Source organism: Culex pipiens, chromosome 2, assembly GCF_016801865.2.
Source record: "Culex pipiens pallens isolate TS chromosome 2, TS_CPP_V2, whole genome shotgun sequence".
Taxonomy (NCBI): Eukaryota; Metazoa; Arthropoda; class Insecta; order Diptera; family Culicidae; genus Culex; species Culex pipiens.
The window spans coordinates 195,272,541-195,288,469 of NC_068938.1; the positions used below are offsets into that span (position 1 = coordinate 195,272,541).

The 15,929-nt window shown below is 33.2% G+C and overlaps 1 protein-coding gene across 2 annotated transcripts in view; it reads right to left on the reverse strand.

The window, feature by feature from the left end:
* The window catches only part of LOC120422667 (insulin-like receptor), a 97,603-nt gene that overhangs the window by 50,561 nt on the left and 31,113 nt on the right, over nucleotides 1–15,929 (reverse strand). For both annotated transcript variants that reach the window (XM_039586172.2, XM_039586173.2), the window contains exon 3: nucleotides 13,957–14,085. In XM_039586172.2, coding sequence (XP_039442106.1) covers nucleotides 13,957–14,085 — 129 coding nt within the window. The remainder of the gene's footprint in view (nucleotides 1–13,956; nucleotides 14,086–15,929) is intronic.

Genomic DNA, 15,929 nt, shown 5'->3' on the forward strand with positions numbered 1-15,929 from the left:
CCTATGAATTCAAATCTTCAAATCTCTCACATATAAAAACCGAACTATGCGGGATTCATCCCTTTTTGTTGTAAGTGTACTTCCGAGTGCTGCGTAAAATTAAACTTTTTTTCAGTTAAATCGCTGTATCTTGTCAATAGTTCATTTTAGTTTGAGGTCTACATTGATTCTTATGTAAAATTGTCCGGGGAACACGAGGGTGGTAAAATAAAACAAATAAAAATATAAGAAATTGCTCAAAACTGAATTTTATTACTTACAACGTTAAAATATAATATTAGTGGGCATTTAAGGGTTAAAATATTATTTGTATTGAATTCCTTAGAAATTTTTTTATGAAATGCAACCTATAGAAAGTCTTTTGCTTTAGTATTTGCAAAGTTATGATTAAAAGAAAAAAAAGTTTTTTAGAAAATCGTCAAAAAAGAGGGCGGTACCGAAAATAGAGGGATGGTCCAATCAGCACCAAACTTGGGATTTCTGTTAACTATGGATAGATGAACGTTCCTTTCAAGTTTGGTCCAAATCGGTGAAGGTCGAGTCCAAAAGTGTACTCAGTTGACCTGGAATGACCCACATATAATTTCGTTTATCAAAACTGCACGCATATGAATCGTGTTGATAATCGCCAAAAAACCGGAAGTGGCCCGATTGACAACTCTACTTTGAGCTGTTATTGGTTTGGGGTGGTTTCATTTTAGGTTAATTTTTAAGTTTAAACTTAAATGTTATATAAAATTTTGAATCGTAAAAAAATATATTTAACCATTGAACTACATTTATAATAAATATCGAAAAGAGTTTAAAAATCCAGAAAAGAAAGAGTCAGCTGCCGATTGGAATTTGATTCGGAAGTAAAAACACAAACAAACAACAAATAAATAAGAAAACAAAGCAAAACCCTAAGAAGCAGTCAAAGGTTGCGCCGACAGAGGCAAGCATAAGACAAGTTATGCGTGTAACAATAAAATGACAAATATGCGTGTGCGTGTGAAATCGTGCGTCGTTTGATCGTGCGTGTGCGCTAGAGACGGACAGATAGACACACACACACACGCAGAGTAAATGTCTTGTTTGAATCTATACGATGGCGCTGTTTAGGTTGGGTGGCGTTTTTTTCTTGTTTTATTGGTTCGTTTTCTCGGAAACAGAGTTATAATTATTGGAATAATTTGAATAATTGCTTCACTGACGGCTGGATGGGTTTCACACAACGGACATACGAAAGCAAAACAATTCGTGAAAAATAGAGCAACAACATAACATTAGCTTTGTAAAGAGGAATGAGTTAAGTTACTTGAAGAATGCACTTTATTTCATTAATTTGTTTCAAAGCTTCAGTCCCTTCAACCAGAAACAACAAAAAATCGAGGACATTTTTGGCCTAGTTCGGCAACCCTGAACCAGATATGGTCACACTGGGAACCGCTTTGAAGTAGGTATAGTGTGTGTCGCTCACTGCTGCCAGCGTCTATTATGCACGAAGAATCTATGAATGGATAATCAAAAATGAATGATGAATGAGAACACTGCTCTTCTTTTGCCCCACTTGTCCCTTTGCGTCTATCCTGCGGTTTAGGTTGGTGTCACTTTTGTAAATTTAAATAAACATTTTTTTTAGGGTAGTTACAGCTTATTTCGTAATTTCAAAAAAATTAAAGAAATTTTGATTTTTGACAAATTTTAGCCCATTGACTCTGCCTTTCTTGGTTATAATTTGTCCCGGTTGTTGAAATTACCGATGGATTTCGATTCTCGGAACAAGGAGCACCACAAGGTTTTTTGAAATTCAAATTTCGAAACTTGTCTCCCGTGTCTGGTAGGCTGGGCAGGATTCTTTCTTGTTTCTGTGTTGCCGGGGAGGGACAAAGTCCGGAAGCCATATGATTGAAATTCTACGACCAGCTGGATTTCAAGGTTATGAAGCATTGACTTTTTTTTAGAATTTGCATTCAATATTCACTGAATTCAATAACAAATTCACTGACGCGTGAACGGAACGTGTGACATTTGAAAGTTAATTGGAAATTTCAAAAGAAAAATGTTTGAAGTAGATTTCGTCCAATTTTGACACTAAAATGACTCACTCAAGCCGTGTTTAGAATGCCATTCCACTGTGTTTGCTCTTTTACGACATACTCTCCCTCTCTCTCTCTGCTCGATTGTCTATGAGGGGGATCAACTGAAGATTACAGCAAAAATGTGACACCGCCGTGTCATCGTGACGGGCTATGGTTTGTCAGTCACAGGCTCAGTCAGGCCGGCCAGTTTGGTCAAGAAGAAGCAAAAAGCCAAAACAAACCGCGACATTGCCGCGCGCGCGTCCAACAATCGTTAAACTTTCGACTTTTTTTTTTGTTTTCGAAGAAGGAACCAAACCGAAATAGATAGAGCAATTTACTAACGTTGGTGGGATCACATTTGAAAAGGGCTTTTTGAAAAAAATAATAAATTTTCAAAACAATCTTAAAGCTTAAAATTACAGTAACACAAAAAAAACTTTTCCCAAATAAGCCCCTTCCAAATGTTACCCCCCACACAAAGCTAAAACGAAAAATTTGTTGGCGCACGACGCTCGACGGATTGACTCGTCCGCAAGGGGCGAGAAAAGAAGAGCTCTCACATGACACGAATGTGTCACAATTAAATAATTTGAATTTTAGACCACGCCGTCATTCCGTCATTCCGATGCTTCCTCCTCCTTCCCCACCCGAATGGCACCCATCACTTTGAGTAAAAGTGTAACACATTGACAACATCGACCAGCGACGCCAGCGATTGAGGTGTCAAATTTGGCTACCGAACAAATTGAAATGTGATGTTTCGATATTTTAATTTAATTGAATTTTGAATTAAACATTTATTATTAAAAAAATATATTTTACTTCTCACTTTAAATTAGATTTCAAATCAATTTCTTAGTTGTTGGAAAAAACGAAAAGACTAGAAATGTTAAATCCATCATTCTTTCATAGTTGAAGAGAAGTTTATTTTATATACAGTCTAGATTCGATAATCCGAAGCTTTGGCAAAATTGGACTTCGGATAATCGAATTACGAAAAATATTTTTTTTCGTTCTCTTATTTTTGATTGTTGAGCTTTAGGATGACCCCTAAACTACCATACAAAGATTTAAATCCAATACACTCAAACCCCGATGGTTTGACACCAACTGTTGTCAAACGAACGGGGTCACGTTTTAGTTTGACACCCCTTTTACACGGAGTTCACACTCACTACGAAACGTTTGTTTTGATAGTGTGCGTGAGCGCCGTGTAAAAAGTGACATTTCGTCACTTTTTAGATTGACTTTGACCAACCAACGGGGTACAAAAAGTGTCAAACGAAAAAGTGACCAACCACCGAGGGTTGAGCGTATGATGATAAAATATTGATTTTATACGATTAAATATTAATTTTATAGGCAATCAACCATTCAAATTTGATTAAAATGTGGTCGCAGAACTCAAATTTAATGTTAAAAGTGAAAAAATAAAAAATAAGCGAAAAAAAATTTGTTCCTGATTCCATTTTCCCAAGTCCCATACAAACCTTCAGATAGACGAACTAAGGATAATAGAAACTTTGGATAATCGAGTCTGGACTGTACTTGAAATAATTGTACAATCTAGAAGTCTGGATTCGCCCAAAAATAAAAAAAGATTATTAAAAAAATAAAAATTCCACAAAACTATTACTCTTAACATTTGATGATTAAAATTGAAGTCCTCCAAACATAATTGTACAAACCAGACTCGAGTATCCAAAGTCTTCAGAGAAATTTAACTTGGAATAATAAAATCTCTTGACAATCGAATCATATTTTATATTTTTTTACTTAAATTTCAGCTAAAAAATGTGTTAAAATCTGAATTTCAACAGAAATTGATGAAAATTTTACCGGTTGCGATTGAGAAATTCTCCGAGGTTCCAATCATTCGATTTTTTTGTATTTTTTAATCCGACTGAACCTTTTTTGGTGCCTTCGGTATGCCCAAAGAAGCCATTTTGCATCATTAGTTTGTCCATATAATTTTCCATACAAATTAGGCCGCTGTCCATACAAAAATGATATGTGAAAATTCAAAAATCTGTATCTTGTGAAGGAATTTTTTGATCGATTTGGTGTCTTCGGCAATGTTGTTGGTATGGATAAGGACTACACTGGAAAAAAAACATTATTTTTATTTTATTTTCACTTTCTGATATGTTTTAGAGGACAACAAATACCAACGTCAATTTTCGATGTAAAATTAAATTTGAAATCAAAAAGTACTTTAGTAAAATTATGATAAAGTGCACCGTTTTCAAGTGATAGCCATTTTCAGGTAACTTTTTTGTAAATAGTCGCAGTTATTTATTTTTTAAAATAAGTGCCCATAATTGCCCACTTTGGAAAAAAATAATTGTGAAAAGCTGAGAAAATTCGCTATATTTTGCTTTATTGAACTTTGTTGGTACGACCCATAGTTGCTGAGATATTTTCGTGCAAAGATTTAAAAACAGGAAAAATTATGTATTTTTTTAAGTCTCACCCAAAAAACCCGCAATTTTCAAATGTCGATATCTCAGCAACTAACGGTCCAATTTGCAATGTCAAAATATGAAACATTCGTAAAATTTTCTGATCTTTTCGAAATTTTTTTTTTATTCAGACTAACATTTCAAAAGGGCGAAATATTGAGTGTTTGGCCCTTTTCAAATGTTATTCTTGATTTTAAAAAATTGAAAATATTGTTTTCGAAAAGATCCGAAAATTTCACGAATGTTGAAAAGAAAAGTATATGGACAAACAAATGATGCAAAATGGCTTCTTTGGGCACCAAAAAAGTTTCAGCCGGATTAAAAAATACAAAAAAAAATCGAATGACCGAAATCTCGGAGAATTTCTCAATAGCAACCGGTAAAATTTTCATCAATTTCTGTTGAAATTCAGATTTTGAAACATTTTTTAGATGAAATCAACCAGCCAAATTTTCAACCTTCAAAAATTGTGCTTTTTATCTGTGTTTAGAAATCAAATCACGAAGATATTTAGGGTCACATATAAAGAGCAAAATCTGGAACCTGAGTTGAAAAATTCACTTTTTTTATTTTTGGAAAATCGAAACTGTCAAAAATATGGGAATACATTTTTTTTGAATCGATAATGACTCAACACCTATTTAGACAAAAAGGTACTGTTTTGAAGACAAAGGCAATTTTAATTTTAAAAAATGCAATTTAAAAAAAATCATAAAGTAAGAGTTTTCCTGAAATGAAATTAACAAAACTGAGGAAAATTCAGACAATTTTCTAAAAGACTCATATTTTTCAATAATGAAATTTTACGAAGCATTATAGTTTAAAATTGCACGAAGATTTCTAAGCTTTTTAAAATAATTTCTTTCAGGGGTGCTTGTCCTATAAAAACTATTTTAAAAATGTAAAAAATTCAAAATATTTCGAAAATTAAAGCTTTTCAACGGCTCATTTTATCTGAAAGTGTGTGAAGTTTTCGTTTGCAATTTGATTTTGCATCAAAATCAAATTTAAAAATTTTGTGTTATCATATTTTATACATTCTCAAAAAATAAACACCATTTTATCAAAAAGCTATAAGGCCATTAAAATTGTCATTTCAAGTTTTTGTCCAAAACCCCTTAGTTCTTCAAAATTTTCCCAAAAAAAATCAGTGGGCAAAAATTTATTATTGATAACATTTTGATTATCACTGCATAAACATGTAGAATTGGTTTAAACTGTTCAGAATACATTTAAAAATGCTTATTTTTGTTTTTTTGATCAAATAGTTTTTTCAATACTTTTTACAAATTTTGAATTTCGGAACCACAGACAAAAAAGGAACGAAACATGTTTTCATAAATTTATTGATATTTTGCAAATAATTGATATTTTTTTAAACTTTATGTCCCTCGATTCTGACCAAAGTACAAAAATTGATATAACGAGCCATGGTTTTTACATATGAATGAAAAATGGTTTTAAAATGCAATCATTAGTAGAAAAAATATTTAGAAATTTATTTTTCAAGCAAAAAACACTTTTTGCAGTGTTTTCAGAAGATTTTTTTTTTCTTCTGATTTTTCAGACAAATTTTGAAGTATTTTACTTTTAAAGCGAATAATCGAATCACGAAGATTTTTTTTCGTTTTTTTTTTTAAACTTTTATCATCAAATTAGAGTTCTGCAACCCAATTTTATTCAAATTTGAGTGGTTGAATGCCTATAAAAAAAAATTGTCAATTGTTTCATTATCACCATATTTATTTGAAACTTTTACTCAAAATTCCAATTTGAAAAAAAAAATCTCTCACCCATCACTCAAAGGGTCCTGCCACTCTCCCAGCTCATGCATTCTTCCGAGCACTTTTTACGATGACGCCGATTCACAAACCAAGCTCAATGTATTACTACACGGATGATTGATTTCAAACATCGGCGACATCGTCGTCGTCGCCCGGTCACGAGCCATTCGTGGTCAGATTAGAAGAAAGAAAATCAAAACATCAGCAGCGTGGATGCAAGCGGGATTTCTGACCTGGCCCAGGGTGGGGAACGGGAGGGTCAAATAGGTGCCCTTTTTTCTCTGTGGGATCATGACCGGATACTTTTTCTTCCGCGTTGGAACACCCCCTGCGGGGGTGGTTCTTTGGTTTTTTTTATCTCGATCTCAATTTTAAAATTATGACAAATTTAAACAAAAAAAAAAGAAAAAATATATTGCAAAAAAAATAAAAGTACCACCCTAACTTTTAAAATTTTACAAATAACGCCGTTGTCGCCACCCTCCCCTTTAAAACGATGGCCAAGTCAGTTGACCAAAGCCGTTTTCGCCGTAGTCGTCGTGTCGCGTGACTTCGCTACGCTGCGCGATTCGCCAAATCGTCTGATTGATTGAAAGAGAAGCGATTCGATCTCAACTCGGTGCCAATTTCGTAACACTTATCATGCGCGGATTGCCCCTGCGTCACACACCTTCGATCGTCATTTGAGCAGAAAAATGTGCTTTTGGAACTCATAATGCTTGAGGTAAGCGCGCCCCCTTTCAATCAAAGGGCGCGCGCTCGAGCCCCGGCGGCGTCGATTAGAAAAAACGTTTTTTCTTCTTGCCTTTTTTGAACGCGCACCACTTTCACCGCCGTCGTGTCAGCTGTTTTTTGTTTGTTTACGAAAATGCGACTCAAAATTGGCGAAGTAGACTCTCAGTTTTGTTGTTTTTAACGTGTTTTTGCTGACTCGGCTTTCTGGCACAGACGACGTTGCTTCTGTTAAAAATAGCTCATTTTCATCAAGTGGATCCACTAAAACGATTTAGATGTGCGTTATTTTTAAAGGATTTCACTCGACTCAAATGTGTGTGTGTGTTTGAGTGAGTGTGTTTGCCTTTCTGTGGTCTTTAGTCGCTTAATCTGAATAATTAGATTATAATATTATAATATATTTCACTCTTCTCTTCTTCGCTCACTCTTTACGTTTATTCGAGCAGACATTTTCTCACACAGACGCTCAAACCTCTTTTTTAAGTGTGACATATTTTGTCTCACACTCACTAGCAGCTAAATGAGGATGGGCTTGGGATTTATCTGAGTCGTAATCAAATTTAACAATCGACGATTAAGGCTCAAATCTATTAGTTTTTCTCGCGCGTAACGGAAACCCAACTCGCGCGATAAATTAAACAACTCTTTTTCTTACTTCTTCTGTGACGACGATTAGTAAGTGTGTGTAATTTAGAGCAGATGGGACGACCATAAATTGTGCACGCTAGTTGGAATTGTTTTCGGAATTTCTTCACGTTTTTCGACGCAATAAAACTTCTGGAAGTCACTAGCAAAAAGAGGTTTGAGTTAGTTCTCAGCAAATTACCATATAATCCAAAAATACTTTATTTCGTCACGGGTTTGGGTTATAAATAGACGACAACGAGCCAAAAACAAATAAGAGGTAATCCGTCTTAAGTTTAGACTTGTTTTTATGACCCAAGCCCCCCTCACCGATCGCAACATTTAAAATAAGTTCGACCTAATGGTCATCAGGTGCCAAAATAGCACCTGACCAAAATAACAAAAACGCCACGACGACGCGACGCGATTCTGGTGCGTGGGGACTGCACGCAAAATATGACTGGTTGAGGGAAAAATAGGTTGACGATTGACAGGAGTGGTTTCTTTATGATTTGTTTTCTAAATTTAGCAATAGAGATTTCGGTCATTCGATTTTTTTTTGTATTTTTTAATCCGACTGAAACGTTTTTGGTGCCTTCGGTATGCCAAAAGAAGCCATTTTGCATCATTAGTTTGTCCATACAATTTTCCATACAAATTTGGCAGCTGGCCATACAAAAATGATATGTGAAAATTCAAAATCTGTATCTTTTGAAGGAATTTTTTGATCGATTTGGTGTCTTCGGCAAAGTTGTAGGTATGGATATGGACTACACTGTAAAATATATGCTGATACACGGTAAAAAATTTTTGATGATTTTTTATTTAACTTTTTGTCACTAAAACTTGATTTGCAAAAAACACCAAGACTAACATTTTAGAAGAGCGTAATATTAAATGTTTGACCCTTATGAAATGCTAGTCTTGGTTTAAAAATTTTGAAAATATTTTTTTCGAAAAGATCGAAAAATTTCACGAATGTTTCATATTTTAACATTGAAAATCGGACAATTAGTTGCTGAGATATCGACATTAGAAAATGGCGTGTTTTCTGGGTGAGACTTAGAAAACATCAATTTTCCTGTTTTTAGACCATTGAATGGCAATATTTCAGCAACTAAGGGTCGTATCGACAAAGTTCAAAAAGCAAAATATAGAGAATTTTCTTAGCTTATCAAAAATATTATTTTCAATAGATAGCAAACATGGGCACAAATTAAAAAAAATGAATCACTGCGACTATTTTCCAAAACGTTTCCAAAAAATGGCTATAACTTGAAAACGGTGCACTTAATCCAAAATTTCACTAAAATACTTTTTGATTGCAAATTCAAATTTACATCAAAAAATAAAACTGAAAAAAATTGCGACCAATATTTCGTTTTTTTCAAAAAAAAATAGTATTGATTCAAAAAATCTTAACTCAGTCGAAGATTTGTTGCCCATTCTGGAAATTCCTGAAAAGTTGGCATTAAATGTCCTTCAAAACATATCAGAAAATAAAAAATTAATATAGTGTTTTTTGCCAATCAAGTTTCAGTGACAAAAAGTGAAATTATAAATCATCAAAAAAAATTACCGTGCATCATTTTTTCCAGTGTAGTCCATATCCATACCTACAATTTTGCCGATGACACCAATTCGATAAAAAAAATTCCGATTTTTACAGATTTTTGAATTTTTACTTATCACATTTGTATGGACAGCTGTCAAATTTGTATGGAAAATTATATGGACAAACTAATGAACAAACATAAAATTATATGGACAAACTAAATGAACAAACAATAGCTGCTTTGGGCATACGGAAGGCACCAAAAAAGTTTCAGCCAAATTAAAAAATACAAAAAAAATAATGACCGAAATCTCAGAGAATTGCTCTCATACAATAGTTCACAAAATTATCAAAATAAGAGCATTGAAAATGTTTAGTAACATCAAAAAACAAATATGGCTCAAAAACATTCGATTTTTTCTAAAATAAATTTAACTTGAAACATATTTCCCCCATTCAAAAGACCAAAAATGTGTTATCATGCAAATCGACGAAAATGCAATTATGGAAAAAAATCAATTTCAAAGCCCCTTTTGGAATGTTATTCTTGATTTTAATTTTTTTTTAAATATCTTTTTTGAAGAGATCAGCAAATTTCTAGCGTGGTTTACGTATCTTAAACTCGGGCTTGAATTTCGCATTTAAAATTTGAGTGTTGTTTTAAAAAAACTGAAAATAAATATTGTTTTTTTTCTGAAACTGTTTTATAGGATTAATTCCAGCTTTTAGAGGTTTACAAATCTCAAAATCAAACTAAAGTTGGGTATGATTTAAAAATGGTGCTCTTTGAAAAAAAGTTTTCAATTCAACATTTAAAAATTGTTTAAATTCATTTTTATTACATAATCTATATTAAAAAAAATAACTCAACGGAAAACATTTCACTGCGGGTAAAAAAAATCCGTTTCCAAGGTACAAATTTTCGAATATTTACAAACTTTTGTATTGAGAGTTGAATTGGCAAAACCAATGATGCAAAATAGCTTCTTTGGTCATAGAAAAGCTACCCACGAAATTTTACCCAAATGGAAAATAAACAAACAAGATAATAATGCCGTTAAATCAGCTCATGTGCAACCTTCAATGCCTTTGCAGCAAGTTTAGAAGAGATTTATTGATATCCCAGCAAAACAAAAGTTTTCTGAGATTGTCAAAGCTTGGTAATACAGGTGTTCATCCAAGAAATTTTTTCATCATTTAATTTTTTATCATGTTATCTAAGCATAACTCAAACGATGGCATTTTTTGTGATCTAAAGCATGTTCAAAAATGAGAATTTAAAAAAAAATCTTTTGCGTTATTTATTTGGTTTTTGTAGCAATCGAATAAAAACTCTGAGTAAATTAATTTTAGACTGTAACTATTTCAAGATACAGACTTTTGAACATTTATATATCCAAAACTGTACGCAGACTTGTATTGATGAACTAATTATAAAAAATGTCTTCTTTAGTATTTTTTATACACAAAATTTCATACAAACATGTAAAAATCCGAAGCCTCACAGAACTCCATATTCTCAAATCGAACCTTCGCATTTCAAGCTAATCCCGAATGTAAGAAAATTACAAAAAATATACTAATTTCCTACCAAAAAGATGGTTGAAAATCGTCAAAAACTGCTTTAAAATTAAGTTAACATTCACCAAAGAACAACTTTTTTATAAAAATAAAAAAAAATATCAAAATATTAATTATGATATTGATTCAGAGAAAATCTTAGGGAGTTACAAACTTGTAGAAATCACAAAATTTTATATTTCAAAAAATTCCAGGATCATTTAAATTTTCATTCATATATTTTATTCCGGGTTTGCTTAGAAAATGAGAAACAAGTTAAGTAAAACTATTAAAAAGGCTTGAATCATGATTTCGGTGAACCTCGTTGGATAAATTTACGACACGTGCTGAAAATCTTCTTTTTGCAACTTGTTGCATAAACTACTAGGGGAACAGCATCTAATTCCAGCTCTAATGTTGGCAGGTCAGAACTTTGACATTCAATTAAAGCTAATTAAAAGCGTTTTCAACTGAAATCGAGTGATAAATAGCTCAATAAGAAGTGAGCAAGCAAGTTTCTATCAAAAGTTTTGCTAAATCAGTTCTTTAAATAGTGAAAATCAGCAAATTGGATGGAGTTAGGAGCGAGTGCTTAACCTGCCAAACATACGAGAATTTCCCCTATTTGGGTTTGTTTGGGAATCTAGACATTTCTCGGATTTATGTGAAAAATCATAAAATCACGACTTTTTCCGACATTCTCGATTTCCCAACCTGAGTTAATACTTTGACCTTTTATTCCAAATTTGATATAAAGAATCTTTTGGTTCTTCCAAGTACAGTATTATTATGTATTAAATATCAAACATAAATAAAAACTAAACTTATTTTCTGTATATCAATGCCGATGTCCTCTTTTGTAAAAAGCTCGCCTAGACTTTAAAACACTCTTTGGGTCTTTTTTCTTTAAAACGTTTGTTTCCAAGTTTGAATCTTATTTGTCGAAAAGACAAAACAGTGTCAAAAAGTATTACTTTTCAATACCAGAGCTGAAAAGTTGAACTTTTTAGCACTCAAATAGATACTGAGCTAGTAGTTAATCCAACAAGTGGCAAAAGAAGGTTTTTTTTTCAACACGAGTCGTACATTTATCTAATGAGGTCTACCGAGTTGGATAAATACGACGAGTGCTGAAAAAATCAAGTTTTGTAACGAGCTCCATACAACGTTTTTTGCAATTCCGAAAACATCATTTGAATAGAATTATAGGACAAATTTCCATTTCGGTGCTGAAAAGTTGAACTTTTCAGCATTTGTTTTGAAAAGTGTTACTAGTTGTTTCTTTTATTTTTAGTACAGAAAATTAGGCTTTTTATCGGCTCCCCTCCCACTAACATTTACACACAAGATCCTTTGTAATTATTAAGTCAAATGTAATTACAAAAAGCCGACTCGGTCCTAACCAGGTCCCAGTACCGAAAAGGACCTAATAAAAATAATTTTATGAAAAAAATAGGCTTTTTCGTCGTTCAAGAATGACAGGAAAAGTAAGCAGTCCCACAAGGGATTTTCAAGGAAACTCAAAAAACAATTAATTTCAAAAACAACAGTTTACTAACAATCCCAAATTCTCCCGCGCAAATGCGGTCATCAGTTCCTTCGCGGGTAGGTGGAGCGCAAATTCCACCCCCGGGGGCTGGCTGGTGTCATTTCGGATGACGCCAGCCGACCCGAGCGCCACCATCAATGATCGTAGTAACCATGCCCATAAATGTCCCCCGTCGTCCGTCCGTTTGTCAACAAATTTGGAACCCCGGGCCGGAATTTGGGGTGGGGGCCATAAAAGGAACCACACGATTTGGTCATCGGCTCCGAAACCTAATCGTAGTAGGCTAAGAATGCGTGTGTGCGGCGGGGTAGATTCCATTTCCTATTTTGAAGTCGACTGAAAGAAAAAAGAGTTGAAAATGCAGTCATCACAACCGCTGCGCGCGGTTGTACTCATTGTTATTTATGAATGACAATTGTGCCGCGACAGCGGCGGCCCATTCATTAATTTATTAAAATCGTGGGGTAATTTGACAGATGTTGGCCGAACGCAAGTCAACAAGAGCTGCCGGCTTGGGGAGTAGGCGTCGACGACCCAAGTCGGCGGCATCCGGTCGCTTCTAGCTGTTGTGACAAGTCTCGCGGCCTACTACGATACTGCGCGGTCTCTGTGAATGAAAGTCCGCGGAGATGGCCCACGCCAAGATGCCGTTAGGCGGCCTTAACCCTTGGCCGACTTTTTGGTTGGACAAGTGAAACAAGTGGGATATCGTGGAGATTTTCCCTTGTCCTCTTGAAAAAGATGGAGCATCAACAATTCCCGTTTTTACCGCCAAGGGTTAAGGGCATCCGTCTGGGCTGAAGTCATCGCGGGCACCGCCATTTTTGTGATGGTGCGAGGGTGTGACAACTGTCACACACAAACCTGTTGTCGTAGCCTGCTAATGTTGTTTTTGTTTTTCTCTTCTGTGGTCGTCTGCTGGAGAGATTGTTTTGATTCAAATTGAGAACGCCTACGCGGCGCACATTTGGCAGTGCCTCCTACAACTGGTAGTAAGGTTGACTGACTTACTCACGGGCTGACTAACTGCCCGAACTGGGGCTAACTAGATGATGGAGGAGAAAGGCGAATTGTTTTTGATGACTGTGTTCTGTGTGACGGCAATGAATGAAGTTATAACTTTTGTATGATGTCATAAGAATCAGAGTAAGCTACTTGATTGTGAATTGAAAATTTTGATTTTTTTCGGTTTTATCAAATTTCATAAAACTAGTTTTTTCCTAAAACAATTTAAAATTTTAACATTTGCAAAAACACTCCTACTCGAACAAACATGGTTCAACCCAGAAGAAACCTTTCAAAAACAACGCAAACTAGTGACTTGTTCAAGCGAGAAAGCCACGGCGCTATTCGTAATAGAATTAAAGGCGCCCTACTTTAATGCTTTTTGCGCACTTGACTATTTCGCGCTGTTCTGGCGTCACTGGCGTCTGTTTGCCATAATTTAAGTGTTTTTTTCGCTAAGAATTTTTAAAGTTGTCTAAAAAAATTGTTTGAATATTAAATTTAATACTTTCATAAAAAGATACCGAAACTTAAAAAAAAAACAAATATTGAAAAAATTTATTAAACAAACCCCTTAAAAAATACCTTAAAAATATCTAAGAAAATATACAAAACTCACCTTGATGTAAATCTCCGACTGCGGCGCAATCGCGTCCCAGTCGACGGTGTTGGCGAAGCAGAGCTTGGGGTTCTTCTCGATCCGGACGCCCCCGCGCTGGATGTACATCAGCGAGGACAGGCCGACCTCCTGTAATGAGAAAAGCGGAAAAGAAGTATGATTTAGTAAAAGTGTTTATAAATTAGTACTGATATGAAATTTAGTTTAGAAAAAATATGTTAGTATGTAAAGCTGGTCAAAAAATCCTAAAATATTTTTTTTGTTAAAAAAATTACGAAAAAATAATAATAAAAAAAAATATCAAAATCATCAGCTGATTTTGTATTTGAAAATAAGACGATATTTTGTTGAAAGTGTTGCCAGAATGGCCAGATAAGAAACTTAAAAAAAGCAGTAAAAAGAATGTAAGAGTTGCCAGATTATCAAAAGTCACGATTAACACCAAGAAAAAATTTATTTTTAAAAATTTAATTTTTAAATTAAAAAAAAAAATATTTCATTCGAAAATGAGACACTACTTCTTGGCAGTGTTGTTAAAATATCTGTGATTGATTCAGTTTGAGATTCCTACCTAAAAACTGGAACCAAAAAAACTTAAGCAGTGCAATATTATTACAGGTGATTGTGATTTTGAGCGACCTTTTCAAAAAAATAAGATGAAAATATTTGAAAAGTTTGCTTTAATTTGCTTGAGTGGCGATGTTTCATGGAAGGGTTGCCAGTTATTGTAAGTTGATCAGTTTTTTTTCTCAAGTATTAACACATAATTAAAAAAAACTAAAAACATTTTCGGCAGTCCTTATCTACCAAATTCACGATCTTTCCTTTAAAAAAATCAACTTAAGTTTTCGTCACATAAGACAGGGTTGCCAGATTTGCTTAATTATTTAAAAAAAAAGATTTTTTTAAAGTCCAATTTTTGCTCTTGATCTTAAACCGAATAGGATAATATTTGGCTTGATTTTTTTCGGAATTTAAAAAAAAAAGTTTGGGATGGAAAGCTATTGCGAAGCGTTGATATTCCCCCCTTTTAAGAGGATAAGGGAAATACTCTGAAGGCAAGCAAACACTCAATTTAAATTCTACAGTTTACAGATTCAAGGACAAAAATGGAAAGATTGTAAGATTGAATAATTCAAAAAATCAAATGAAAGATTCAATGATTAAACAAATTCAAAAATCCAAAATTTCAAAAACTTAAAAATTCTAAAATGTCAAAATTCCAAAATTTAAAAATCCAAAAAAAAAATAAAATAAAAATCTAAATTGCAAAAATTTACAAAATTCAATTTTTTTAAAATTTAAAGGCCTAAAAATTAAAAAAAATCAATCGTCAAAAATTTTTAAACTCGATAATTAAATGATTGAAAAGTGGAAGATTGAAAGATAAGATGAGAAAGATTGAAGGGTAGAAAGGTTAAAAGTTGGTAAAATTGAAAAATTTTAAAAATAAAAAAAATAAAAATTAAAAAAGTTTTTTTTTCTTAATTTTTAAATTTAAAGATTCAAAGATTCATTCAAATGATTCAAATATTTAAACATTGCAAAATTTAAAGATTTAAAGTTTGAAAAATTGAAAAAATTAAAAATTGAAAGATTGAAAGATTGAAAGATTGAAAGATTGAAAGATTGAAAGATTGAAAGATTGAAAGATTGAAAGATTGAAAGTTTGAAAGATTGAAAGATTTAAAGGTTGAAAGGTTGAAAGATTGAAAGATTGAAAGATTGAAAGATTGAAAGATTGAAAGATTGAAAGATTGAAAGATTGAAAGATTGAAAGATTGAAAGATTGAAAGATTGAAAGATTGAAAGATTGAAAGATTGAAAGATTAAAAGATTGAAAGATTGAAAGATTGAAAGATTGAAAGATTGAAAGATTGAAAGATTGAAAGATTGAAAGATAGAAAGATTGAAAGATTGAAAGATTGAAAGATTGAAAGATTGAAAGATAGAAAGATTGAAAGATTGAAAGA